The sequence below is a fragment of the Petaurus breviceps genome, unplaced genomic scaffold (genome assembly GCF_028583685.1).
Source record: "Petaurus breviceps papuanus isolate PSGF00001 unplaced genomic scaffold, PetGlider_PUasm1.0 490, whole genome shotgun sequence".
In the NCBI taxonomy this organism is placed as follows: Eukaryota; Metazoa; Chordata; class Mammalia; order Diprotodontia; family Petauridae; genus Petaurus; species Petaurus breviceps.
This window is the reverse complement of record NW_027186352.1, coordinates 21901863-21929699: the sequence shown is the minus strand read 5'-3', so window position 1 is coordinate 21929699 and position 27837 is coordinate 21901863. Positions and strand designations below refer to the sequence as shown.

At 48.4% G+C, this 27837-nt stretch overlaps 2 protein-coding genes across 2 annotated transcripts in view; one reads left to right on the top strand and one right to left on the bottom strand.

Moving 5' to 3' along the window:
- Positions 1-20414, top strand: part of FAM13C (family with sequence similarity 13 member C) — a 47546-nt gene extending 27132 nt beyond the window's left edge. The window contains exons 5-12 of the mRNA XM_069101673.1: positions 1954-2164; positions 2994-3126; positions 5774-5855; positions 7812-8026; positions 10958-11053; positions 12888-13084; positions 14040-14141; positions 18543-20414. Coding sequence (XP_068957774.1) covers positions 1954-2164; positions 2994-3126; positions 5774-5855; positions 7812-8026; positions 10958-11053; positions 12888-13084; positions 14040-14141; positions 18543-18666 — 1160 coding nt within the window. The 3' untranslated portion in view covers positions 18667-20414. The remainder of the gene's footprint in view (positions 1-1953; positions 2165-2993; positions 3127-5773; positions 5856-7811; positions 8027-10957; positions 11054-12887; positions 13085-14039; positions 14142-18542) is intronic.
- PHYHIPL (phytanoyl-CoA 2-hydroxylase interacting protein like) overlaps positions 20197-27837 on the bottom strand; it is a 71902-nt gene continuing 64261 nt past the window's right edge. Inside the window, exons 4-5 of the mRNA XM_069101829.1 lie at positions 27165-27282; positions 20197-21271 (exon numbers count right to left, since the gene is read on the bottom strand). Coding sequence (XP_068957930.1) covers positions 20737-21271; positions 27165-27282 — 653 coding nt within the window. The 3' untranslated portion in view covers positions 20197-20736. The remainder of the gene's footprint in view (positions 21272-27164; positions 27283-27837) is intronic.

Below are 27837 nucleotides of genomic sequence, written 5' to 3'. Positions count from 1 at the left end.
TCCATCCATCCATCCATCCATCCATCCATCCATCCATCCATCCATCCATCCATCCATCCATTTCCTTCTTCACTCACACTGCCCCTGCCCTCTGCCTTGGACTTTTTCAGGTATTTCCTGGGGGATCTCCCTGCCTCACATCTCTCCCTCACAGATCTGCCCAGCTCAGAACCTCCAGTGGCCCCTCTTGCCTCTAATATAAAGCACAAACTTGTCTCTTAAAGCCCTTCCCAGTCCAGCTCCCACCCCCCACTCCCCACCTCTCTGGGCTTGCATTCTAGTCCACATTCTAGCCACACTGCCCTGTTGGCTTTGCTCTGAACCTAGTTAGCATCTCAGCTCTTGCCTCCACACCTTTGCATAAGCTGTGTCCCTTATTCTCAGTATTCATTTGGTTCCTTACTAGTAGCAGACATTCATTTGGTGCCTGCTGTATGCCAGGCACTGTTAAATACTATCCTCTTTGATCTTCACCATAACCTTGGGAGGTTGGTGCTACTGTTATCCCCATTTTACAGATGAGGAAACTGAGGCAGAAGGAAGTTAAGTGACTTGCCCAGGATCACACAGCAAGCATCTGAGGTCAGATTTGACCTCAGGAAGATGAGTTCCAGCAGGCACTCTTAACCCCCATGACATCACCTGCTGCCTGTACAAGTCACTAATATGCTGTATTTTATCAGATTCTGTGAACAACTGCATGAGAGTTAGCATTCCTGGCATTATGCTCATTCTGCAGATGACAAGACTCAGGCTCTGAAAGGTGAGATAGCATCCTGGCGCTCACACGTGCTGGCTGGAGCTGGGATTCAGGGGCTGGGGCCGAGAGCGCGGCCCCCTCTGCCAGGCGGCCTCCTTGGGTTCTTCCTGCCAGGATCCTTTGGAAGCCCAGTCCAGCCCAGCCCAGCCCTAGGGGTGTCTCTGGAGCCGCCCTACCAGGGTTTGCCCCTGGGCCTCTCCGGGGAGGGCTGCAGAGGGGGCCGGCTCATTCTTCCTGCTTGTGTCTTCAGGGCTGGGCTCACCGCAGGTGCCACAGTGCTGGCTGATTGGAGGAGGCCAGCAGACCTGGCCCTGAGCCTCTGCCTTTGCTGTGGGAGCAGGATCCAGCCCCGGTGCTGCTCCCCACACACACCCCTGATAACTGGTTTGAGGCTCACTGTGCCCTAACTTACATCGGCATTTTGGACGCTGGCCCGAGGGGCCCTGCGGGACAAGCTGGGATGGGGATGGGGCCGTCTGCTCCTTTCAGTGCCTTCCTCCCTCCTCCCTCCAGAAGCAGTGAGGGGTGCCGCGTGGAGGCACCACTGGGGGAGGGGGTTTGGGGCAGGGCCCAGGGCGGAGTGCAGACAAGGCCTAGTCTAGGGGCATGGGCTTGATCCTGGCTCTGCCAGCTGTGTGACCCTGGACACGTTCCTTCTTCTCCCTGAGTGTCAGTCTCCTCTTTAAAACAATGAGAGGCGTCCATTTAGATGGTCCTTAAGGCCTCTTCTATCTGCAAGTTCTGTGATCTGTGATTTGGAGCCAGAAGGCCTGGGTTTGAATCTTGGCTTGGCCACACCCTTATTAGCTTGGTCCCCTGGGTCTGGCCAATCTTGGCACTCCCCTGAGCCCCAGATTATAGCCTTTATCCTGCTCCCCTTCTGGGCTGTTGTGAGGAATGAGCTCCCTGAACCTTAACACAGCAGAGACAGACAGACAGAGAGAATCCAGAGACAGAGACTGAAAGAGTGGTGGTTCATGGTTCACTCTGAGGCTTTCTGGGCCTCAGTTTTCCTGTCAGTGAGTTGGGGGTGCAGACATTTTCTGTCCCTCACCCAGGTTTTGGGGGAACTGCCACCTGCTATTTTGCACTTCCCCAAGGACAGGGGCACCCCAGAAATGCAAGATCGTGTTGTGAACAGTAGTGCTCCTTCTTTGGGGACCTGTCAGTAACAAGCCTTCTCGTCCCTCCAGACCCGGTGCCCGCCTACAAAGACTGGCGCAATGAAGCAGACAATGGCTCCGAGGACCCGCCGTCCATTGGGACCAGCCGCCTGCTGCATCACATCACGGACGGAGACCGCCCCCTCCTGTCACCACGATGCTCCCTCTTCAGCCAAAGCCAGAGATTTAATTTGGACCCTGAATCTGCCCCTTCTCCCCCCAGCGCTCAGCAGTTCATGATGTAAGGAGAAGCTGTCCAGCCCCGATTTGTTCTCTTTTCTTCACGTGCCCTCTTCATCGTCTGGTGCTTGTTTTTCTGAGCGTGTTTCCTGCCCGCTGTGACATATCATGGGTTTGCTGTGATTGGGAGGGATGGGAGGGGGCGCGTCACTTTTAAGTGCTTGGCTTGAGCAGCAGGAGGTGTTTTGGAAACGCTTCCAGGGGAGTCCATTGATCTTTTACAAAAGCAATGCTCTGCTTTGTTTTGATACGGTAGACCCTTCCCCACAAACTCCCAGACAGCTCCCTGTAGGGGCTCGGGCAGAAAGGGCAGGATGGCCGTCTCTGTGGGCAGTGTGGCGCTGACCTTGACCCGTGTGTTTGGATGGAGGTGTGTGCCTCTGTCCATTGCCCTGGGTTGTCACGGGCACCGCTCCCTTCACTCGGCTTCCTCCCTTTCCCGCCCTTCCTACCTGTGGGGAACTAACTTGTGGAAGGATGGCTCAGGAGATGCCCCCGCCTTGGATGAGGTGGGGGCAGGTATGCACTGCAGAATATTTCATCCAGAAAATGCCTCATGAAATGACAGATGCGTCATTGGGAATGTAGAAAGTGTGGACGTGCTGTATGGGGCTGGAGACTGTCACAGAGCAAGATGATGTCGGAATGCACACTGGTTAGGGCTGCCCTGCTCCTTGGGAACAGTCCATAATGGACCCACTAAATGGCCCTGAAAGTGTCGCCATGTTGGCCCCACTCGCTCAGGAGCCTTGGTCTTCTGGTCGACCTTGCTTGCAGAGTCTGCTTTTGGAAAGCCTCTTTATCAGGTTCTGTCCCTGTCCCCTGTGCAGGCCCAGGAGTTCTTCAAGGTGTGAGGACGGGAAAGGGCCCCAGACGGTGACCCAGCTGACCAAGCACATCCAGAGCCTTAAGCGGAAGATCAGGAAATTTGAGGAGAAGTTTGAGCAAGAAAAGAAATACCGGGTAAGGATACATGGAGTGGGTGGCACTTTTCCCTGCCCCTCCCTCCCTTCTCTGCTCACTTAGGAAGGGAAGGTGTGGCCAAGGCCAGAGGGTGCCAGCCTCTACCCAGGAAGGGCTTGGATTCTAATCTCACCCAGAGCAGTTGCTACTTGGGTGTTACTGTCAGCAGGGGATGATAATGCCAGTCCCGTCTGCCTCACGAGGCTGTTGTGAGGACCCAGGGAGAGCATCTGCACGCATGGTGTTTCACACCTTTGTATGCTCTGCAGTGGCCGGCCGCTGCTGAGTGCCTCCCCCTCCCCTTACCCTCCCCAACACTTGTATTTTCCAGAGGGTCTCTAGGAGGCCCTAGGAGGCGGCAGTCTCAGCTTGGACCTCTGGCCCTGCAGTTGGAGGGTGGGTGTGATCAGTCCCTCTGCTTGGGACCGAGCTGGCCCGATGCACTGAAGGCTGGTGGCTGGCAGCTGACCCTCCACCTGTTCACGAGCTGGACCCCGGGGAGGACCCTCCTGGAAGAAGGACACACCACCCTTGTGCAGCACCCTCCTTCCTCAGAAGGAAACACGAGATTCCCGCTTGAATGGCACTGCCTGTGGCCCTTGGTCCTTGGTGCTGGCGGATAAGGTCATCTGATGACTCTCAGGGTGTCTTTTGGGGCTGGGGGGTCTTTGGGGGCCATTCTGGCTGAGCCTCACCTGAACAGAACCCGCCTGGAAGTGAGCGGCCACTCGACCCAGAGCCCCTCAGGGAGGCGTCCATTTTGTTTGGGGACTGCTCCCGCCACTGGGGAGTTCTGCTAGTGGTTCAGACCTGAATGCACTGTCACTTCCACACCTGCACCTTGGTGGTGTCAGGGCCTCTGCTGGCAGGCCGGGGATGCCTGGGGACCCCGTCTCAGAATTGTGCTTTTAGACAGTTGAAGGAAACTGGTAGGCTCAGATCAGGAGTACCGCTTTCTGTACTGATCAATCACGTAACCACAGCACTCTAAGGTATCAGGTGTTCAGGCATGTCAGCCGTGTCTGGCTCTTCCTGGCCCCATTCGCGGTTTTCTCAGCCAAAATACTGGAGTGTTTGTCATTTTCTTCTCAGATGAGGAAACAGGCAAACAGGGTGAAGTGACCTGCCCAGGGTCACACCACTGTTAAGTGTCAGAACCCAGACTTCAACTCGGGGAGATCCTCTGGGCCACCTAGCTCGAAGGTATACAAAGCACTTTCTTCCTTGTCCCTGTGGAAAGTGGATAGTGCCTGGTTATCCCTCTTTTACAAGTGAGGAAATCAGTCAGTAAACATTTATTAAATGCTGACTGTGTGCCAGGCCTGTGCTAAGTGCTGGGGATACGAGAAAATGAAGATTTTAAAAACGCAAAAGGTGGTCCTCACTTTCAAGGAGCTTACAAGCTATGGACAAACAGGCTATCTGCAGGGTAAATCAGGAAGGCTAAGGGGGAGGGGAAGGTGCCAGGATTCAGAGGATTTGGGGAGGGCTCTGGGAAAAGATGGGATTTCAGTTGGGATACCAAGGAAGCCAGAGAAGTCAGTAGTGACAGCAGAGGAAGGAGGGGGTTCCATGACTGGGAGGCGGAGTGGCCAGAAGGCCGGTATCACTGGATTGAAGGGGATATGTTAGGGAGTCAGGCATAAGAAGACTGTAAAGGGAGGGGGCTTAGAAGGCCAAACAGCATTTTCTATTGGTCCTGGAGGTGATAGGAATCACTAGAGTGTGGTGTGATCAGACCCGAGCTTTAGGAAAGTCTCTTTAGTATCTGAATGGAGAATGGTCTGGAGTGGGGACAGCACTGAGGCAGGCAGACCCCCAGCAGCGAGGGGATGGGGCCTACACCAGGGTGGGGGCTGTGGCACAGGAGAGAGGGTGCAGAGGTGAAATGACCGGTCTTGGCGCCATATTGGATATGAGGGAGTGAGAGAGAGGACAGTTCCTGAGTTGTGAGCCTGGGGTCTGGGAGGATGGTGATCCCCTCTACAGTAATAGGGAACGTATGAGGGGAGGAGGGGTCAGGGGGAAAGGGGCTATCAGGTTTAGACATGAAAGCACAAGGCATTGAAATGCTGACCATGTGCAGATTTCTGGCGAATACAAACAAAAGGTAGAGGGTCCCTCCCTTCAGGGAGCCCACACCCCACTGGGGGGCTTGGGGGTCCCTCCCTTCAGGGAGCCCATGTACTACTGGGGGGCTCAGGGTCCCTCCCTTCAGGGAGCCCATACCCTACTGGGGGGTTTGGGGGTCCCTTCCTTCAGGGAGCCTGTGTACTAATAGGAGGTTTGAGGGGCCCTCCATTCAGGGAGCCTATACCCTTCTTGGGGGGCTCAGGGGCCCCTCCCTTCAGGGAGCCCTAATGGGGGGAGGCCTTCCATGTTTGGGAGCATCATGGCTCTGGAGGAGATCCCCCTTCCTCATTTTGCAGGGAAGGAAGCTGAGACCCAGTGAGGGGAGGTGCCTTTTCTGGGGCTGCACAGCTTATAAGGGGCAGAGCCAGGATCCCAGCCCAGGTGTGTAAACTCTGGGCTGGGGCCTCTGCTGCAGCTTCCAGGGCTTCTCCTGCTTTTCTCCTACAGAAGTGACTGCTCATTAGATGGTTTCCCCCAGCCCAGATTTGCCCCTGACTCCCTCTCTCTGTTACAGCCTTCATATGGAGACAAGACTTCTAATCCTGAAGTCCTGAAGTGGATGAATGACTTGGCCAAAGGCCGGAAGCAGCTCCGAGGTAACCAGCAGGTGGGGATGCGGGCGGGGAGCAGGAAGGACCCTGGGCCCATCTGGAGGCTCCCGAGGGGCCCATCTGGAGGCTCCTGAGGGGCCTTGGTGCCATAGCACCTTCACCTTGCCTTCTGTCTTTGCCTTTGGGAGGATGTGAGGGCATGTGGGGGCACCTGTGGGGGCTCACCTTGCACCTGCCCTGGTTGGCAGACCCTGGGGTCTGAGCCTCACCTCTGTGAGGGGCCCTGTTTCACCATAGCTGGCACACCGACTTGGGAAGGGCCCCTCAGAGAGCTGGCGTTGACCAGCTCGGAGCCAGGGGCTGACATATTTCTATTGGAAAAGCCGCTTTAAAGGGCATTGCACTGGGCTGATAAATATTGATCTTTCCTTGGATCCGTGTTTTTGCCCTTTTTTTTGGTGTCCCCACCAATTAGCAGAGTAAGTGCCAATAAATGTTGACTGACTGACTCTATAGACCTTCCTTTTCTTACTTTTCCTCTACAACATGACATTTTTCCTCATTTTTTGGAAAGTCTCTGTTTAAAGGACTATTAATCACATTGTGTTGAGCTGGGATTATCTATACAGCAGGCTGAGATGCAGGCTGGCGTTAATGATGGAGGAATCTCAGGCATCCTAACAAGGGGTGAGGGAGGCATTTTGAGGAGCTTTGATTTATTAAACTGCCATAGCAGCACAGCTGAATGCTTCCAATTAATGGAGCAGGCTGTCTCGGTCCTGGAACAGTGAGAAGGAAACTGTGCCTTCCTCTTCTCACTGCCACGGAAGGGCAGGCGGACTCTGGACTCTGGTGAGCCATAGGAGGGTAGGCTTGGCGTTGTCTCCAACTGTGATTCTTCGTAATAGGGAAGGGTTCAATGGGCTGGCAATGACTTTGGAGTAAAAACAATATGCAATAATAACGTTTTTATTTTATTTTTAAATTTCATTTAATATTTTTCCCCAATTACATGTAAAAACAATTTTATCATTCTGTTTTCAAATTTTGAGTTCTAAATTCTCTCCTTCCCTTTCCCCTTCATTGAGAAGGTAAGCAGCTTGACATAGGTGATGCATGTGTAGTCATGCAAAACACATTTCCATGGAAGTCATTCTGTGAAAGAAAACACAAACCAAAAAACCCCGAGAAAAATAAAGGGAAGAAAAAGTATCTTTAATCTGCATTCAGGCTCTACCAGTTCTTTCTCTGGAGATGGACAGGACCTTTCATCATAAGCCCCACAGAAGCATGAAGTTTTTTTTAATTTTAAAAGAAAATGCATGTGATTGAAACAAAAATACAGTGTAATTATGACCCTCCCTTAAATGGCATCCATTTAAATACTTAACCACTTTTCTTACTCTTCAGATTGTAATTAAGAAGCATGATGGGGGAAAAATTAATTGCTTGGAGGTCAATAAACAGAGTCTGTCAGGGCATTCTGGGGTGCCGAGGCTCTGGCTCCAGACAGCCTGTTTACCAGGAATGGTATTCAGAGTCACATGGTAGGGACATGACTTCCTGGCACAGTTCTGACGCCAGCGAAGCTAGTTTTGGGCATTCCTGGCCTTGGCCCAGCCCCTCTCTGTTGTCTTCTGGATTCTGTCCAGAAGTCTGCCTCTCCCAACCCCTCCAATGTTCACTAATAAGTGTTACCCTTCCTAGGGGAGTTACATGTTTATGAAACCCCTCAAAGTCTTTAGAGGCTGAAGGAAGGATTGCCAAGCACCTTTGCAGGTGATGAGGGAGATATTTGGGGGCCAGGAAGCCTACCTAGTCCTTTTCAGGCCCCACTCCTTAGGGGGCTGCCCACCCTACTTCAGGAAGGTTGGATCTCCTTCCATGTTCAGGCCTGTCCATTGTTGGGGGGTGGGTCTAACTTGAAACCCTGGTCCTGTGACCATGTAAAGATCCTGGATGATGGTGGTCATTTGTGGTCATTAATGGTGTTTCCCACAGAACTAAAGCTAAAGCTCTCAGAACAGCAGGGGAGTGTGCCCAAAGCCGTGCCACACCAGACCCTGCATCAGGAGCCAGCTGCCATTCCCAAAGAGATGGAGAAGCCAGAAGCTGCTGGCACCGAGCCGAATTCCTCTGGGGAAGAGATGTCAGACATGCTGGTCAAGCAGCCCAAGGATCAGAGAGAACCGCTGACTGCCCAGGAAGATGCCAAGGTATCTCCGGAAGTGTCCTGAATGATGCCAGCTCCACCTCTCACTGCACTCCAAGATTTATCGATCATTGGAGGCTGGGGAACATATGGAGGCTGGTACCATGGGGGTCTGCATTCCAGTTAATGGGCTGCTTGGGCATCCCATCCCTCAGACACTGAGGACCCGAAGGCTTGGTTGCAAGCACCAGTTCACCAATTGGACTGGGGTCGCTGGTGGCACTGGGGACATTTCTAGAGGGCTGTCACTCTGCAGTGCTGTGAGGTGGGGCCATCTGATTCCATCCCAGGATAACTTGGGGACGTGAACCAAAGGGGCACAGGTGGGAACCCAGTTTTATTTCTTGGAAGGAAAAATGGTGCTTCCAGATCCCTCACTGCTCACCCCCAACCCTCTGGCCTATGCCTTCTAACAGCGGTATCAGATTCAAATAGACAGATTCCTATGGGCAGCATGCTGACTTAAGAAAACCACAAATTAACATTTCTGTGTTAGGCTGTATTTTTATTTATTTGGTTAAACATTTCCAATTATATCTTGACCTGGTTTGCTTGGTAGTCAAGAGTTTGGCTGGGCATGGGAGTTTGGCACTACTGATGTTTACTTTCCCTCAGTAGGGAGCCTAGCCCAAACTCAGGAAACGGAGCTACTTGGTCTTCAGTGCTCCCTTCCCCTTTTGGCATTGTTCCCTCACGTTGCTTGCCCATTCCCTTCCCAGAGCCCAGTGCCGTCATGATGCCCACTGCTGTCAAGGCCCTCTCCAGGAGCCACTGTCTTAAGGAAAGCACTCCAGGTAGCACCGTACAGTCCTGACACTCATTATTCTGGTGTCTGTCCTCAGGACATTCTGCCAATCTCTGGCCAGAACAGAAAGCCATAATCCAGATGTGGTCTGACCATAGGAGAGGGCAGTGCAATTCACCTCCTCAGCCCTAGCTTTTGGCACCATGTGCCACGGTCAGCTCCTCTCTGGCTGCTCTGCACCAGTGGCCTGAAGACAAACTCCTCTCCAGTCCTGGGTCCTCTGTCTTGTGCGTGTGAAGTGGATTTCTTGAGCTCAAGGATCAGACTTTATCTGTATTCCTGTTACATTTCATCTTACTAGGGTCTGCCCAGTCTTTATAGGATCATGTTGACCTGTCCATGTCTTTTTAGACCCTCCTTCTGTCTTGTTATCCCTCTACAGATTGGGAAATCATGCCTTTCTTCCAGTCATTGACGGAAATATAAAACAGCACTGGCCTAAACACAGGCCACTGGGGCATAACCGTTGGAGACCTCCTTTTAAGTTGACATGCATTATTGGCCATTCTGTGAACCTGCTTGTACTGCTGACCAGTTGCCATCTGGGCATCTTGTATCTGTACAGCATTCTCCTCACCTGCCATTTTAGTGGCCCTGTCCAGAAAAGAAACACCCCTCATCAGCCAATCAGTCTTTATTAAGTGCCTTCATCCATCATGACCTGTTCTTGGCAGAGTTTTGCTGGTTCTTCGGGATTCCAGCTTCTTTTTCTAGAGACATGAATCCTGTATTTAGCTATAGAGCCTGGACTCTTGCTATGAATCAGGGTCAAAGTCCTTGGTCTCCAGTTTACAGACTCTCCACTTTTTAAAAAACAAACGAGGAGAACATTTGTTCTAATCATTAGGGGCTTTTCTTATTCTCTGTGACCTTTCAAATGTCCTCATGACTAGAGGTCTGGCGTTGGATGAATGTTCAAGGTCATCTCGTCCAGGTCCCTCCTTCTCCAGAGGAGGCTCTGAGACCTTGGGGAGTTCGGTGGCTTGTCTAGAATCACGGAGTAAGTCTCAGAGCCAGAAGGACTCAGGGCTTCAGACTCCCAGTCTAGCACGTTTCCCCTGTGCCAAGCGGTTGTGGCTGGTCCTTGTCACCTGCCAGCTCGACCCAAGGCTGTGGTTCATTTCCCTGGGCAGCCTTGCTTCTCTTCTCCTGGGCCCTCACTCTCTACTAGCCTTTGTTGTCTTCTCATCTCTGGGCCAGAGGCACTGAGAGCTCTGCTGGCTCTGGCCAAGGGTCAGCTTTGCATCTGTCCTTCACAGAAATCCTCTCCTTTCCTTGACTCTCCTTCCCCCCAGAGCTGGAACACCCTCCTTTGCTGTTCTGGGCTTTCTCAGCTTGCTTTGATCTTTAGCCCTGCCAATGCACAGTCTGAGACATGCTCTTGGGCTCACTGAGTTCCCTGTCCTTGTTTCCATCTTGTGTCTGTTTCCTTTAAAAACCCGAATGGGCTGGTGAGCTCCCTGTGCATCCACATCAGCTCTGCAGAGAAGACAGGGTATGGAGGACTGGCAGAGCCAAGTAAAGAGGCTTGGACTTTAGGCGAGAGGGTTACAGGGAGGGTTTTCCCCCACCCCACCAGAGGGGTGTTGGCTGTGTGAAAGCTATGTTTCAGGAAGCCCTGCACCGAATGGGGCCAGCTAGAAGGTGGTGGCCGTAACCCAGATGTGGGATGATGAAAACCTGGATGAGAACGGTGGCTGTGGGAGTGGAAGGGAAGATGTAGACACAAGGGAAGAAGATACCTCAGGGGAAAGATAGGTGGAATTTGGTATCTGGCTGGATCCTGGAGATGAAGTGGAGGAAGAGTTGATGCAAAGACAGGGAAATGAGGTGGAGATGTGGGGCTTTATTCCCTCTATGTGCTTCCTCCTTCTGCACACGTGCAGGACTTTAAAAGTTAAGATCTTGCATCTCTCTAAAACAGACAGGATCCCTTTTCAGCAGGTTGGCTCACAAGGACGTTGGTGGGGGTTTTGTTTGGTACTTTTAAAAACTGCATGCTTCACTGTACTAATTACAAGCAGCCTGCCAGGGTTCTGATCATTGGCGTCAGAGTCCCAGGATTGTTTCGGCTTAGTCCAAACGATGCTTGTGTACGAGGGGGGCAGTAATTAGTGTCTTGCTTTTCAGGTAACAAAACAAGACAAGAGCCTGATCAAGCCCCTTTATGACCGATACAGAATCATCAAACAGCTTTTGTCCACGCCTTCCCTGATCCCCACCATTGTAAGTCTCAGGGCTCTCTGGGATTTCTGCTTACATAAGATTCGGGAAGGTGGTGAGGGTGATCCAGGCCATGGCGGGAAGAGTAGGCCCAGGGGCTGAGAGAGTAAACACACCAGCTCCCCCCATGCTCCCTTGGCAGGGCTCAGTCTTTGGGGTTCTCTGCACCAAGGACAGAGGACTTCTGTTTTAAGAATCATTTTTTACTTTCGCTGTTGATATTTTGTGGGGAGAGAAGGAAACCTTAGATTTCTAGTTGGCATTGACTGCAAATGCTTCACCCTCCAGCCAGGGGAAGTAGGTCCTTCCTATTCTGTGCATTTGGGTGAATTCATCTCCTTTAGAAAGAAAGGTGGAAGTATGTTGGGGTTTTTTTAAACATACATTGGTCATGTTTAGCCATTATCTGAGGGTGAAGTAGGAAATTAGAAATTACTGACTGGCCCTTTTGTTTAAAGAGTAATTGACTGCAACACAGAACATCGTCTTTGATCAACCACAAAGAAACAAATGCTCAGTGCAGCACAATTCAAAATAACAAAGAAATATTAACACCTAACAATAAATTTTAAATATTTGAACAGATGTTTATGTCCTCTTTGTATTTTCTTTAGTGTAAAGCACTTTGAGAGAGGGCTGGGAGGAGATGGCTCAGTGCTGCACTTGGAGTCAGGAAGACCTGAGTTGGAGGGGAGAGAGCCCAGGCTTTGGAGTTCAAAGAACTGAGTTCAAATCCTGCCTCTGTCATTTATCATCTGTGTGACTTGGATCAAGTCACATAACCTCTGTGGGCCTCAGTTTCCTCATCTGTAAAATAAGAGAGTTAGATCAGATGGCCTCTGATACCCCTTTCAGTAAATCTCTTACCCTATCACCTAGGCTCATGTCCTACCTCCCTCTGACTTACTAGCTTTGTGCCTGTGGGAGTTGAACGAATGACCCTTAGGCTATGCCCTAGGGGATATCCACTAGAGGTCATAGTGATATTTGGAAGCAAAAGGATGGCCTAGACTCAAGTTGTGGCTTTTCACATAGGACCTCTGTGATCTAGAACCTAGATGTAAATTTGGGGACATCGCTGGATATGAATGCCTCAAGCTCATTCTGACCCTAATCTGCATCCTCGACCATAACCTTGGGGCCTCAGAACCCTTGCATACAAGGAGGTGAACCCCAAAAAGTGGAGGCTGACTTGGCAGGCCTTGTGAGGAGGGGCACTTGGTTTTAGCAGTGCGGAAGAATAACCAGCCACTCTCCCCTCTCCTTGGGTTACTTCTTTTGACTTTCTTCCATGTTAGGTCCCTCATCATCCTTTAAATAACTTAGCTATTCTCAAGAGAGATTTCCATTTTCTTAAGTGATAGCCCTTCAAGGATGGCCCAAATACTGTCTTCTTTCAAGGACTTTATTAGATAGAGAGCTGGGAAGAAACCTTAGAAATGATCTGGCAGAACCTCCTTACTTCACAGACAAGGAAACTGATGTCCAGAGCGGTCAGTCAGTCAAACAACCATTCATGTAACACCTGTGGGGTGCCAGGCTCACACTATATGTGATGGATACACATACAAAATGAGATGACAGTCACTGCCCTCAAGGTGATGAGCCCCAGAGTCTGGATGCAGCACAGGTCCTCTGTCTCCAAAGCCAGCAGGCTTTCCTGTCCTCATTTTCAAATGCCTCTCTCCAGGATTCTTAGTGTTTGGTAACTTTTCCTTCCTTCCTTCTTCCCTCCCTTCCCTCATCCTTCCTTTTCCTCCTTTTTCTCTCCTTCCTCCCTTTCTGCCCTCCTCCTACTTTTCTTCCTTCCCTTCTTTCTCTTCCGTGTAATAAGCAGGAAGAAGAAGACTCGGATGAAGACTGTCCCCAGGGCAGCCACCAGCCATCCCTGTCAGATCCAGCCTCCCACTTACCCATGGGTGAGCCCCTTCCCTTCCCCAACGAGGCCGAGCCTGCTGCAGCCTTGTCTCTCGATGCAAAGAAGGAAGTCAGACATCCTGCGCTTTCCATGTCCAACCTGCATGAGGCCACCATGTGAGTGCTTCCCTTGCTCCATTTTGGGGTATCTCTGCCCTGGGAAATCACAACAATTTCCCATCCAGGAATTCTCCTTTTTTCTTGGGGCTAGCCTTCCTCAGTTTACCTGTTATGACCAGAATACTGATGGGCTTTCCCATGAATTTTCCTTACCATTCATTATCTAGTGGAATGAGCTTGTAGGAATCTATCGTTCTTGGAGCCAAGAGAGCTTGAGGGATTCACCATTGTGGCTTCTGTGTCCAGCTGCCTGTTTGGCTTGCTATGACCACCGGTGGGGGGTGTCTGCTGAGGGCCAGCCTAGCTACAGACAGACAGAGGAGTGTGGCCAGGGAATTCTTTGGCGGGGGCCATCCATGACAGCTATGAAAGAAGGAAATTATCGGGTGTGGTTTGGGAGCCAACCTCAACCTCTTTAGTCACCAACAAATGGAAATGCTTGTGAGGCGTGTTGGCTGCATTTTATGGTAAGAGGTGAGCCCTTGCTCGGTTTGGGGCCAGTCCACTTTCCTGGACTTGAAACGTCTAGCGAGTAAATGTAGCCTTACCGCCATGTTATCTCCCAGGCTAGAAGCCTTCCCCTTCTGTGGCCTCCGTTCCGTGCCACTTTGGCCAGGAAATGACCAGCAGATGTTGCTTCTTTCTTCTCTCTGTCCCTGCTGCCTTACCCCTCATCACCTGGCGTCAGCCCAGCTCCAGCTTACAAAAATGCCTCCCCTCCTTGAAAGGTTGTCATGGCTCCCTTCGAGCGAGGCTAGTGTCCTTGCTCTGGTCACACCACATTTTCAGGGTGATATGTGGGCAGGGATCTGAACTCTCCATGGCCTTTTATGGACTCGATTGGATGGCCTTGGGGCCGTAGGTTCCCCAGCCCGGCCTGGCTGAATAGGTTTGCTGCTCTCCTGCTCAGTCCAGTTCCTGGGGTCAGCCTCTGTACATCTACCTTTTCCAGGCCAGTTTTACTTGACCATCTTCGAGAAACCAGGGCTGACAAGAAGAGGCTTCGGAAGGCGCTAAGGGAATTTGAAGAGCAGTTTTTTAAGCAGACGGGACGGTAAGACGTGGCTGGTGCATTCAGGCATCCTTCGCTAGTGACCGGCTGTTCAGAGCATGCAGGGGGTGTGGGCTCATAATGGTGTAGGGAACCAGAGCATGACCACAGACTCCCTGGAAGTAGTAGTGGTGGTAGTAACTGGCCCTTTTACAGGGCTTTAAGCGTGGCAAGGCACTATTCACACGGTATGTCCTTTCATCCTTATAGCCCCCTGGGGAGAGGTGGGTGCTGTTCTGAGCCCCGTTTTACAGATCAGGAAACCGAGGCAGTGGTTAAGGGACTTGTACAAGGTCGCACAGCTAGCAAGCGTCTGAGGCTGGATTTGACATCAGGCCTTCCTGCACTCTGCTGCAGGCCCTGAGATGGTGGGGGACCATTAACATTGCTCCTCTGGAGCCGTGGCCATGATAGAGCTGAGCTATTTCTCCTAGCCCCAGAGGATGAGGCCCAGGGATCAAGGACTGATTAAACACTTGGGCTGGCCCATGTGCTGCCCCTGCCCCCAGCCCCTCTGCAGCTGAACAGAGCAAAAGCGGCTCCTTCCACAAACAGGGGTGGGAAGCACTTCACATGCCTCCTTTGTCAGCTAGCTCTGAGTGAATGAGCATTTATTGAGCACCTTCTGCACGCCAAGCGCTGTGCTCAGTGATGTGTATATAGAAAGGACGCTACCCGTGCCCTCATGGAGCTCACACTGTAATGGGAGGAGACAGCATAGGTAAAGTGCCCAGAAATGTGAAGGGCCCAGAAATTGGACTGGACGGTGACCCAGGGCTCCTCAGGATGCATTAGCAGCCTGGGGCTGGATGGCAGGGCCCTAGGACCCAGACAGAACGATGTCTGGACAGACAGGGAGGCCCCGAGGACCGGAGGAGTCAGGGGCAGGGTGGAGAGTACGCCTCATTGGAAGGAGCGTGGTGTGGCCCTCAGCTCATCCAAGAAGCAGGAGCTGCCACCTTAGCCTTCCTCAGCCGTGCCCAGTAAAGTCTGGGAGGGGATGGGGGAAGGGAGTGGAAGCCCCCAGCTACTCTTCCCACTGAATGGGATCAGGGACAGCCCCACACAGGGAGAGAGGGCATGGCAGGGAGAATAGCACTGAGCGAGAAAGACCAGCGTTCAGATCCTGTTCCTGACACACTCACGTTATGTAATTATGTGCAGGTTCAAAGTACCCTAGGCCTCAGTTTCCTCATCTGTTAATTGGGGTCAGTAAAATATATGGTATCTCCCTTAGAGGGCTGTTGTGTGAAGATGAAATTAGATAATGTATGAGAAATGCTTTGCAAACTTTAAAGGGTGGTTATGTCACTTATCGACACAGGAAGACCCCCTATTTAGTGTATTTGCCTAGAAGTCTCAGCCCTTGTAATTGTTCCAAAGGTGGGAAGGCCGAGTCCTCAGGCTTCAGAAAGCACATTGTTTAAAGAGTAATAATTTTAGTCATCCTTTCTTAGAAGTTGATTAGGAACTTAATAAACTTCATGTCTGGGATCGCAGATCTTGGAATCTGAGGTCCAGGGAAGTTAGAACGCTCTGCCCACGGTCACACGAGAACAAGGCTGTGGGGCTGGGATTCCTTCTTCCTGCTCCTTCAACACGCTGGGGTTGGTGTAGAGTCCCAGGGACCCACGAGGGCATCGGGTCCAGCACTCTTACTGGACTGGAGAGGAAGTGGAGACCAAGACAGCTGGTTCAGTGGCATATCCAAGGCCCCAGGGCCCAGAGCGGAAATCCAAAGGCAGAACCCATTCTAATGAGAGAGGGAGACACAGAGAGAGGGGGAGAGAGAGAGACAGAGACAGAGACAGAGACAGAGAGACAGAGACAGAAAGAGAGCCAGAGACAGAGAGAAGGAGAAGAGACAGAGAAGAGAGAGACAGAGACAGAGACACAGAGAGAGAGACAGAGACAGAGAGAGAGACAGAGACAGAGAGAAGGAGAAGAGACAGAGAAGAGAGACAGAGAGAGGGAGGAGAGGGAGGCAGAGATATCCTTGCTGAAATGGCTACAGGGAGTGTGCGAGTGCACACGCTAGTGTTGGGGCACACACATTTAAGTCATATTGTAAACGTGGCACTCCTGTGTCCTTGAGTTCTGACTGGTCATTTGAGCTGATATCTTTGGGGCTGTTTTCCCCCTGATGGTAATGGGTTTAAACTTCATCATTGATCTTGACCCCCTTTCTAAGACTCCTGATGGAGGAGACCTGGGACGCCATCCCACCTGGGGCCCTCATCTTGTGCTGTGTCACCTGAGGCTGGGCAGCCGCACACATTTCCAAGGTCCTGCAGCCTGCAGGGGGCCTGGGACCCAGCCTAAGCCAGGGCTTGGCTCTCTCCCCTGCCTCCTCAGGGCTCTCCCTACCATGCCACAGTGCCTTTGTAGGTGACTGGAAAAACAGGGGATGGTACTGAGGTTTGCTTTCACTGATACTTTCTGGGGAAGGGAAGGGTTTATTTCATGGCAGTTAACCGTCACAAGGCATTATTTTAAAGTTTAAAACACTGCATGATTTCATGTGAAGATGTATCCTGCCAAAACACACACTCACATACGTGTACACACACACACACACACACACACACACACACACACACACGGTCGATGTCTCCCTTCGTGGAGCATAATAAGCTCCTTGAGTGCAGGGAGTGTCTCATTTCTGTCACCATTGCCTAGCAGTGGCTGGCACACAGAAGGCGCTTAATAAATGCTAGCCTGACTGGCGGTAGAGGACGCCTTTCTGCACAGTGGCCGGAGTTCTGTGCAAGTTGCAGGAATTCTAGGTCTGTGTCCTTTCATGGTCACAATACTCTTGCTCCTGGGGAGGGAAGAAGCATTTATTACGTGCATACTGTGTGCTGAGCACTCTGCCATATGATCCCACGGGAGGGGATGGGGGTGAATGGGGAGGTCTTCACTGAGGCTGGAAACAGCCATTCCGAGGGGTCGGCTGGCAGCGGGTGAATGCCAGCCCCCCCCTCCCCCCGGCTCCCACTGATGCCCCTCGGGGGGCCTGAAGTTAAGTGGAGGGGCCAGAGAAGAGGAGTCAGGAATGAGGAGCCTTCCCGCCTGACTGCTCTGCTCGGTGCTGCCCTGGGCTGCTTGTGCTCCATCAGATTTCAGTGAAGTGGGTGCTGCTGATCCCTAGTAGAGGGTCAGAGACTTAAAAGTCTCAGTCTCTTTGGGACACTATTTTATGGCTATGCAGGAACAAAGCTGGGGATCTGTGATGCCGGTCACTGTCAATAGGAAACACAGAAGGGGCCGGGCATGGCAGAGGGGCGTTTCCTAAGCACACTGACCTTGAAAGCTCCTCTCATATACTTTCCTCATTGGTTGTAGTGAGCGGTTCTGCATCATCTCTGGTCCCCATTTCCAGGTCCCAAATACAAAATGTTTTGTAAACAGTTTACCATCTTAGCAACTGTTAGAACTCCAGCCTTCTGGGACCGCGCAGCGATTGTTCGAATCTTGAAAACATTTCCTGACAACACAAAACACTTTGAAGAGAAGGCAAATAATTCTGCCGACAGCTGTTAGTACCCGTCTACTTTACTGTGAATGGAAGCATATAACCCTTGGAATATGGCCCAGAAAGGTTCATGCACATTCACACACCTATCTTTATCAGAACTGCTGTGTAGAAAGAAAAATGACCATTTAGACCCTTGGAAATGACCTCACCCAGAACAATGTGCAGGGAGACCAGTAAGGTATCAAGCAGTAAAAAAATCTTGGCTGCTGAAACCAGACAGCTCCAACTTAGCTAATTGTATCTGATTTTTCAAATGGTCAAATTAGGTATTTTTGATTCTTTTTTTTAAGCTCTTTTTTTGTCTTTTTGGAGGGGGGAAGGCAGGGCAATTGAGGTTAAGTGACTTGCCCAAGGTCACACAGTTGTAAGTGTTAAGTGTCTGAGATCGAATTTGAACTCAGGTCCTCCTGACTCCAGGGTCAGTGCTCTATTCACTGTGCCACCTAGCCGCCCTGGTATTTTTGATTCTGTAGATCAATGCGTCATTGTTTTTAGTTTATGATTTTAATGCCTGATTACTACTACAGCACAAAATACTTTGTATAGAAATTTACTAGAATGCGTAGCGTAGAATACAATGGGCAAGGGCTATTTTCTTCAGACTCTGAGGGCAGGGCTTTCTGTTTCCCCATTTCCCTGCCCCTGTATCCTTCCACACGACCTAAAATGCTGGGGCCTGTGAGGATTGCATGAGTAAACCAAGAAAAATCAGGCCCCAGGAGGACTGCATGGAGGGAAGGCGGGGTGGCCACGTCATACCTAGGAGCTGTCCCCAGAGCTTCCCATCCTATCTGTCCCGCAGCAGCCACTTGATGTGAGTGGTTCTTTCTGAACTGACGTCTGTGTCACCCTTTCTCTCCCTCCAGGAGCCCACAAAAGGAAGACCGGATTCCCATGGCAGATGAGTACTATGAGTACAAGCACATCAAGGCCAAGCTGCGATTGCTAGAAGTCCTCATCAGTAAGCAGGATGTGTCGAAAACTATCTGAGGTCATGGAGAAGTGCTCAGGGAGTTCTGCTGCCAGAGGCAGCTTCTCTTGGCCTCTCCTTCCCACTGGGTCATTTGAACACTGTATTCAGAAGCACTTTAAGCATCAGAATTAGCTGTGGATGAGAGAGGACGGCAAACGTGATACTCTACGGGTGGGAGAAATTGAGAACGGCCCCTGCGATCAAGGAAAAGCAGCCAGGGGGAGAGGAAGCCCCGAGTAGGATCTAGACCATTCCCAGCCCATCCAGTTTTTTTCAAGGTTTATGTTGGCTCCAGTTGATAGAGAACTTACACCAATTGTTGCGCGAGGTCACAGATCCAACTCAGTTTCTAAAGACAAGCTGGTGCTGATGGCATAAGGAGGAAGAGGGCGTTAAACAAAGTTAAAACTCCTTTGGGGGATAGAAAAGCAACAGAGAAGAAATTCTGCTTTTTCAAATAGAAAGGAATAATGTTGGTAGTAAAGTAGTTAATTACGCTTCTACTAGAAAGGTTTTTTTAAGATAAGCAAAAAACCCAGACTTTCAATTGCCCTTTTATGTCTCCAGTACCTTAAAATAACTGACCTTAGAATAGATGATTGCTGATTTTTAATTTCTCTATTAAAATTAGCACCTTATTTTTGCCTACAATTTGAAATTTTGTGTCTCCAATTACCAAAGCTCATTCTGACGGCATGCACTTTGTGAATTATCAAGCATTCTTCATCTATACTTGCCAGATCTTTATATTAAAATAAAAATATTGCGTTCAGATTTGAAAATAGGTATTTTGGATAGCTAAGTGTCTGTAGCATATAACTGAACTGTGCTGGCTATGATTGCTAAGCTTTTTGCTCCCTGGACCTCAGATTATACGACTATTTTTCCATCGGAAATAGGCATTTTTCTTAATGTTTTAAATGTACGTGCTCTAATCTGGTGAGATCTAAGCATTTCCTCCCAAGCTGTGATTCATGTTTCTAGGCAAAAGTTCATTCAAAGCTTTGTCATTGTCTGACAAAATATAGGAAATGCTTGAGGGCAGTCGAGCCTTCTGTCACATCACATTGAGCGTATGTATGTTGTCCGCACCACTCTGTATGAGACGACACACCACCATCCATTTTTGTTTTGGTCAAGAATATGTAAAATGGCAGTGCTTCCTTTGGTCCCAACCACATATGCATTTCTAGTGTATGTAATGTTTAAGCATGGTTCTGAAGAAATTCACATTTTCATAGTCTGGATGAGAAAAGTATTGACCACTCCACAAGTGGACTTTTTCATTTCCCTGGCTTGTTGTTTTCTGTGTATTGACTTGGTATTTTATAACTTTTATGAATCAGAATAATCTCCTTCGTAAACATGTTTAATTGAAATCCGTCTCTAATAATAACAGGAACAGATACACAGCTACTTACTTGAGATTTACAAGCTATGTCTTTGATAAGGGGAAATGGTTTCATGACATGTGTACAATAGCGATTAAAATGTAATCTATATATTCTATATGATTGTAAATATTTTATATAACAGCACAAATAAAATATTTTTCTATTATATTTATTATGTTGAAACACAGTAGTAGTTTCCTGTTAGCTAATATAAATAACATAAATAACACTGTCAAACAACAAGTTGGAAGTGCTGACAATTCTAGGCTTCGAGATTTTTAACTCATGCTGCAATTACAACCTCTCATGCTGTTTGGAGTTATCCCAATCTTTGTTCAGTAGATTAAAATGAATGCATATTTAAACAACAATTGTAAGCCATTAATTTGTATTCTGCTAAAGCTGCCTATATGGATTCACTGTGTTACGTTCGGCAGAAAAGGATAAAGAAAAGACTTTGCAGCATCTAGGTAATAGACAAGTAGGCCGGAAGGAAAACTCAGGACCTTTTGTCATCTAAGCAATGGGAGGGGAGGGCAGAGGAAACACTAAAAGTGCTATTCAAGAAACTGAAACGTAGCTGACTGCTTTTGGTGACAGCGGCATGGACATGCTTCAGAGGAGAACACCCAGCGATGAGAATGGACAAGAGAGGGTCAGGAGGGCGGGGGAGGAGCCGCGAGGGCGGGCGCCTTAGCGTCCAACACTAATGTTGCAGGTTTTGCAGCTGGGATCTTTCTTGGCATTTGCAGTGGACAAACTCATGAGCTGGTGACCGGTGATTTCTGCCACGGTGCCAAGGGACAGATCCACAGGGTCAGTGTAAATAACCTCTAAAATGACATCCTGGGCATGGTGGTAAACCAGCGCGCCGTCTTCTTCGGTGCAGGTCAGAAACTTATTATCCTTAGAATTGAGCTGAGGGAGGCGCTGCTTACAGAATTCATCTCCCGGTGACCCAACAGGAGCGATGACAAGAATCACGTAATGATACGCGGTGTACATACAGTAGAAGTCCCCAAAGTACAAGTTGGTGTTGGGGTTAAAGAGTTTCTCTGCTGCGATCTCGAACCTGTATCTGCCATAGGGGGAATCTTGGGGGGGCTTGCCAGTGTTGAACTCGGTGCTGCAGCTGAAGAAGATGCCTTCCAGCTTCCCACTGATGGGAGAACCGTGGCTCCCACTGTTATCCTTGACGGAGGGCTGCATGGCATTTCCGTGCTGTTCTCTGCAAGGCAAAGAGGAGGGGATGATTGAGTGTCGGCTACTGCCAGCACCATTTGGCGATAATTTTTCCCACAATGCTACTGGAAGCTTATAGTTATGAGTGTAATAGAAGCCAAGTTGAGCTGTTCACCTAGTGTGTAGCTGGAATGGTCACAGTAACAGTAATCGGAGCTGGTAGATTGTTTTGAGTTCAAAGAGCTCTCTTTATATCTAATTTTCATGCTGACCAATGATCAAGAACAAAACATTTTTCACTATGATATAGTTAATAGAATTCAACTTTACTGTCCAAGTTAGAGATCCCCTATGGCAAAATGTTAAGACCTTTGATTTACCTGGAATCTACACCACCACCAAACTGCAGTAGACAATGAAAAATGGCAGAGAGACGGAGGTCAAGTCCATTGGGTATCTTTGCTTCTGATCAAAACCCAACTTCTCAACCAAAGAATGGCATCTTTGAGCCTGGCCCTTTGTCATCAAGACTGGAGCATTCATCTTGTCTGGACTCAACCAGATCTCCTCTAAATCATGTAAGATATGAAATACTACAACACAGTAGGATGCGTTTAAAAAAAAAAAAGCTTTTTGGAAGTGTTCCCATGGTCTAGGAGAGATACGTTTATATATAAATGATAAACCACACCTTAGGGGTCCCTCATGGTGGCCAGCCTTTCCCTTCTGAGTGTGGTTTATGCTGTTTTTCTGAAAAGCTGGAGCCTAAAGCTCATGTAGTTGGGTGACCAGCTTTGCAGTTAGCGAGCTAAAACAAGACATGACAGTAGAATGACAACACTGTCTACAAGAGGAATGGCATTGCGCCCAGTGGCACTGGAAGCAGTTCTAAGAGAAATATCAGAAACGCCTGGGGCAGTGGAGTCTGAAGGTGAGCCGCGTGAAGCCGTCACCCCTTTAGACACAGCGTGTATCAACAGCGTTGGTGCCATTGGAGGATTTAATGATGACGCCAGCAATAACAGCTCATGTTTACCTAACGCTTCCTAGAGGTCAGGCACCATGCTTCGGGCTTTACAATGATCACTCCTTTGATCCTCATTATATCCCTGGGAGGGAGGGGCTGTTCTGATCACCATCTTCCAGATGAAGAAACAAGTAAAGAGTGGCTATGTGACTTGCCCAGGGTCACACAGCTAGTAAGTGACTGAGGCACATTTTTCCTGACCCAGGGCCCAGTGCTCTAGCCACTGCCACACTGAGCAGCCTGCCATGGCTTTAACAGCTTCACATGGCACTCAGACTTATGGGACACCTCATACAAGTGGGACGTTCGAGGGCACCCAGCCAGAACCGAGGTGCTCCAAAGGCTCGGACAAGACAAACTAAGTCACTTTGGCTCTCGGTGTCTTGGCTTCCTCAGAGATAAGATGAATGCTCCAAACTTGGTTATGAAGGCTCAAAGATCCCTTAAACTCCATGCTCCCTTTGTCCTGCCCCCCCCCCCCCGCCTCGAGGTAGAAGCTTCATACAAGAGGAGTCATTTCTCATGTTCACTGTTTTGTTCTATGTTTGGCATACAGTAGGTGATGACTGCTGAATTTTAGACTACTGTGTAGGCTTACCTTGGTTATACTGACCCTGGGGCACACTACAAGACTGCAAAGTGTCATCTGAGTCACCATGGAGTGAAATTATGTTTGGTAGTGGCTCCTTTATGGATATTTGATTAGATTCTAATTCTCTGAAAATTGGAGATTTGTGAATTATTTATGTTGTAACTGCAAATTCACTGGAATTCTCCATTTTCCAAACAATCAGAATAAGAAAGGGGTCTCCTTTGACTCAAATTAGGTTATCCCAGTCAGTTAAAAGAGGATGGAGGCTTGAGAAGTTCTCAAGTTTTCCATCTACATTTTAAAAATATATACTTTGAATAAAAAGTAAGACACAATTAAGTATTTAAGGCTGCTTGTTTTAAGTGTCCAGGATTTTCGGACATTCCAGTTTTCGTAATCACAGTTATTCACAGCTATATTCTTTAATTGTGCCACATCTTACCTCACAGACTAGATCATTATAGTCTCTCTAATCTCTAGATGATTCCAGACTAGAAGAGTATGGGCAGACTCATTCATTCATTAACCTTTATCACGTGCCTACTATGTGCCAGGTGCTGCCCTAAGTACAGACTTGAAAGAGGATGTGGAATGGTTTTCTAGCAGCTAGCCAATCAGAACTGGCCTTTCTTGCTTATAGCCTTGCCTGGAATTTCACTCTTTTTAAAAATATCAGCTTGATCCCATGGGACAAACGTGTAAAAAGTACATGGTGGATTTTCTATTACAACTGGCATCTGGCTAAAAAATAAGGAAAACAACTTTGTTTAACATCCTATAGAGGGAAAAATGCTTCCACTTTCCTTCTCCAACCAGAGCCAAGCCTCCCTGTGTTGAATTGGGGGCGGGTGCCCCAAAGAGGGCAGTCTGAGCTAAATCACAAGGTGGGAGGCCCCAGCCAACTTTCCAGGGGGTGTCTGATGCCCTGGTGCTTTTAGAGAGCTCTGCCTGCCTGCCCTTCTGAAAAATACTTCAAAGGCTAAGTTCCCTGGGAAATTCCATTGATCTGTGGGCCTTGCCAGCCGTGGCACACAGAGAAGTCATAGGCAAGAAGCTGAATTGGGAAACAGTTTAATCTGTAGTAAAGGGGAATGAGCACAGGATTTGGGGTCAGATCCTGGGTTCAAATCCTTATGGCCATTGCCTCCTGGGGCCTTGGCTGTGGATTTAACCTCTTTGGGCCTCAATGTTGTTACATGGAAAATGAAGGTGTTAAATAATAATAATGAATAGATCCCTGGATCATAGGGTTAGGGCTGGAAAGAACCTTTTTGCAGGCCTCATATCACAAATAAGGAAAGTGAGGCTGGGATTTACCCAGTTGGAGACAGAATTTGAGGCCTTATACTCATCCACTGGACCCTCAGCTACCTATCTATCAGTCAGGCACTGAGGGGGCACCACAGTGCCCAGAGAGCTGGGCCTGGAGCCAGAAAGACCTGAGTTCAAAATCCTGCTTCAGATACTTAACACTAGCTGTGTTTTTCTGAGAGTCATTTTGCCTGTTTGCCTCAGTTTCCCCTTCTGTAAAATGGGGGGCATAATAGCACCTTCCTCCAGGGTTCTTGTGAGGATCAAATGAGACAATTGTAATGTTACTGGCACGTGCCTAGCATGGAATAAGCACCATGTAACTCTTAGCCACTGTTGTTCACATTCATTTTCACATCTGTGCAGGCCTTTTAGGCTTCATCTCCTTTCCTCCTCACGCTGACCTGAGGGAGGGGAACCAGATGGTCTCTGAGGCCTCTTCCAGCCCCAACTCTTAGTTGGCTTTGAACAGCCTTTGAAGTTCACTTGGTAATCGGGCTCAGGCCAGTCCTGGGTATGTGCAGAGAGGGCACTGTCAGGTGGCGGATTGAGGACTTATCCCAAGGAACAGAAGACCTCCTCCACCCTAATTGTCGAGGATAACCTAAGTCTCAAAGATGTAAACACGTCATTTGCCCAGTAAATAAAGCTAGAGAAAGTGGATCTGGTCTAAGTGAGTTCATTCCTTAGCCCCAAACACTTTAGTTTTTTCACCTATAAAAAGCTACTGTTTTAAATGATAGTAACAGAAGGTGAAAATCCAGGTGACATGTGTCCTACCTAGATTACCTCAAGCATATTTAAGTTTAATGAAAATGATGCTGATTTGGGGTTTTATAATGGGAGAAATGGTATCCATGAGAAATGATGGAATTCTTGCCAGTTCTTAAGGTGTAAACATTTTAGCGGCTGTCCCAGTGCCCAGAGCTTCCAGAAGGGTCAGCCTGCCGCCGGGCTCCCTGCTTCAGTATGGCTCAGCCGCCAAGGGCCCTCTGAGGACTTCTCAGCTGTTCTCCCAGTGTACAGGTTTAGCCAAAGGGGTAAGTGAAGGCCTCTGTGGGGGTTATGATGGATTTTTCTAGAACTACCCTCTTCAACAAGGGCATGGATGACCTGAAGTGACTTCTATTCAGGCTCTCAATAAATACCCTCCCACCCCCAATTCACATCTTAGCTTTCCTCTTCCTTTTTAAAGCTCCCTTAAGAAATGTTATAGCATGTTCAGTATATTACAACAAGATGTGATTTACATAAGTTTTACCACTACCATGGGAAAGCCCATTAGTGGAATGATCCTTTTGACTGACAGCTTGTAACAAACGGTAAACGTTCCTACAGCTCTCTTTCTCATAGTGGTAAGCAGTGTGCCACAGTTAAAGAGCTTTGCTTGGGTTGAAACAGGTTTGGAGACAAACCACACCCAGACCTGAGGTGTAGGTATATGTCACAGAGTAATGCTGCCCTCCAGTGGCTGCAAAAACAATGCTATGTTGGCATTACTTTCCAAGGAGTCAAAATTCCATTCCATGCCAAAGATGCTTTATCCTGCCTAGCCGGCTAAATGAATTCCTTGTTAAAGGCAACAGCAATGCCCAGATTAACTTTATACATTGGACATACATAGTAATTCCTTTCAGAGGTAGACTGCATACAGAATAAGAGGGTTCCTGACTTAAGAGTCATTCCTGGCCCATCTGTTGACCTACAGGCTCCAGATTGAATCAACAAGACGTATCACTGGCCAAACTCTTTGGCATTTCCCATTTATCACACTCAAGAGGAGAACCTTTAGCAGGTGAAAATGTGGTGCCAATCTTGCAGTGATAGCCCAACTGACAAAAGATTTGATAAAAATTTGCTAAGACCTAAAGCTGAAGCCTAAGTCCTTCTGCTTTTCTAATTTCCCTCACATGCCCCATGATTACAAGGCTCTGTTAAATGCCATTTGGGGATTCTGACTTAAGCAGATCATCTCCATGGGTCTGTCACACTCAAAGATCTTGGGAGAACCTAACTACCACCTGTGAAATGATCAAAAGGCAAACAGACCTTTAGCTAAGGACGTGGAACAAAGCCACGGTCATGTGGGGCTACGTGGCTCTGGCAGCTGCAGCCTGGGATCACGGGCTAAGCTCCTTTGCCACTCTCCAAATTTAGTTTCACTTGAAAATTCACATTCAAACACTGGGGACTAATTTGCTCCTACAACAAACGAATCTCTAAAAACATTAAAAAATGCCCAAAGGATTGAATCTTTTGGCTCCTTTTCTAAGGATTTATTTGGCTTCCACAGGAACTAACCATGGTCAACCTTTAGGAACGTGAATCAAATGAATGTTTTAGGGTTCAGACGCAGCCAAAGGAGCATGTCCTGCAGAAAACACAGGTACCAAAGGTAAGGGAGGGGATTTGAAGGTGCCTAGTTTTCAAGTGATTTTCCTCATGACCGCAACACAGAACTGACCACCTACTTTTCTTGTTTTCAGTGTCTATAATGGACGAAGAAAGGGTTTAAAGGTTAAATTTTGGTGGGGGAAAAGCTGGAAAGGGGCGAGTGAAATGGCTAATGTATTAATACAGAGGCATAGAGGCTCCCGATCAAGAACACACACAGCAGAACTTGGGGAACAGTGACCAGGCCAGGGACCCAAAGACTGGCACATTGCTGAGGCCTTCACAGACAGAAAAGTCCAAAGACAATTAGGTGTTTGAAAATACAAAATGTAAAAGGCCATGTAATCACACCAGCAACAGGTCATCTCAGGTTCAAAATTCAAGCATAATTCTATTCATTCAATTCTTGTTTAAGCTCACTTGTACTTTTGTTTTCCATGCTTCTAGGGAAATGGATGTTTTAGTCTTTTTCTTTTCAGAATTCAAAATATACAGAATATAATTTTCTGTGCAGACTTTGGGCCAGGCAGGCCCTTTTCTTGTGCATGAATTCTAGAAGTGCTAAATCAGGTGACATTTAAGTTACTCTCTCAGAATGATACTTTGGGTTCTTACCGGATGTAGTCAAAGTATTCTTTGTGCTGATTACGATAAAAAACGGTGAATTTAAGCATACGTCCTGCAATCACTTCAGCCTTTTCTAAGAGTTGTGTTAAGTGAAGTTTGGAATAATCTGCAGAAAAGAAGACAGTCTGTTATTAAAACTGTGGAGTAAGAATTGAACTATTGTTACATACTCTGTAGGAAATGAAAAACCACTGTTTCTTTGTTGGTGCAGTGGATAAGGCACCAGGCCTAGAGGCAGGAAGGCTCATCTTTCTGAGTTCAAATATGACCTCAAACACTTACTAGCTTGTGTGACCCTGGGCAAGTCACTTAACCTTGTTTGCCTCAGTTTCCCCATCTGTAAAATAAGCTGGAGAAAGAAATGATAAACCATTCCAGGTTCTTTGCCAAGAAAACCTCAAAGGGAGTTACAAAAAGTTGGACATGACTGAAAACTACTCAACAATAAATATATATGTGTGTGTATACATGCACATATACATAGATAAAAGTCTATACACATGTATATATACATATATATATTATATGTACATAGGTGTATCTGCATATCTATCTATAGTGGCTTTGTTAAAAATGCAGCTATGGCAAGGACTCTTGGGTTCATGTCTGAATAAACAACCTTGAACAAGTCACTTGCCCCTTTGGTAGAGCAGAATTAGGG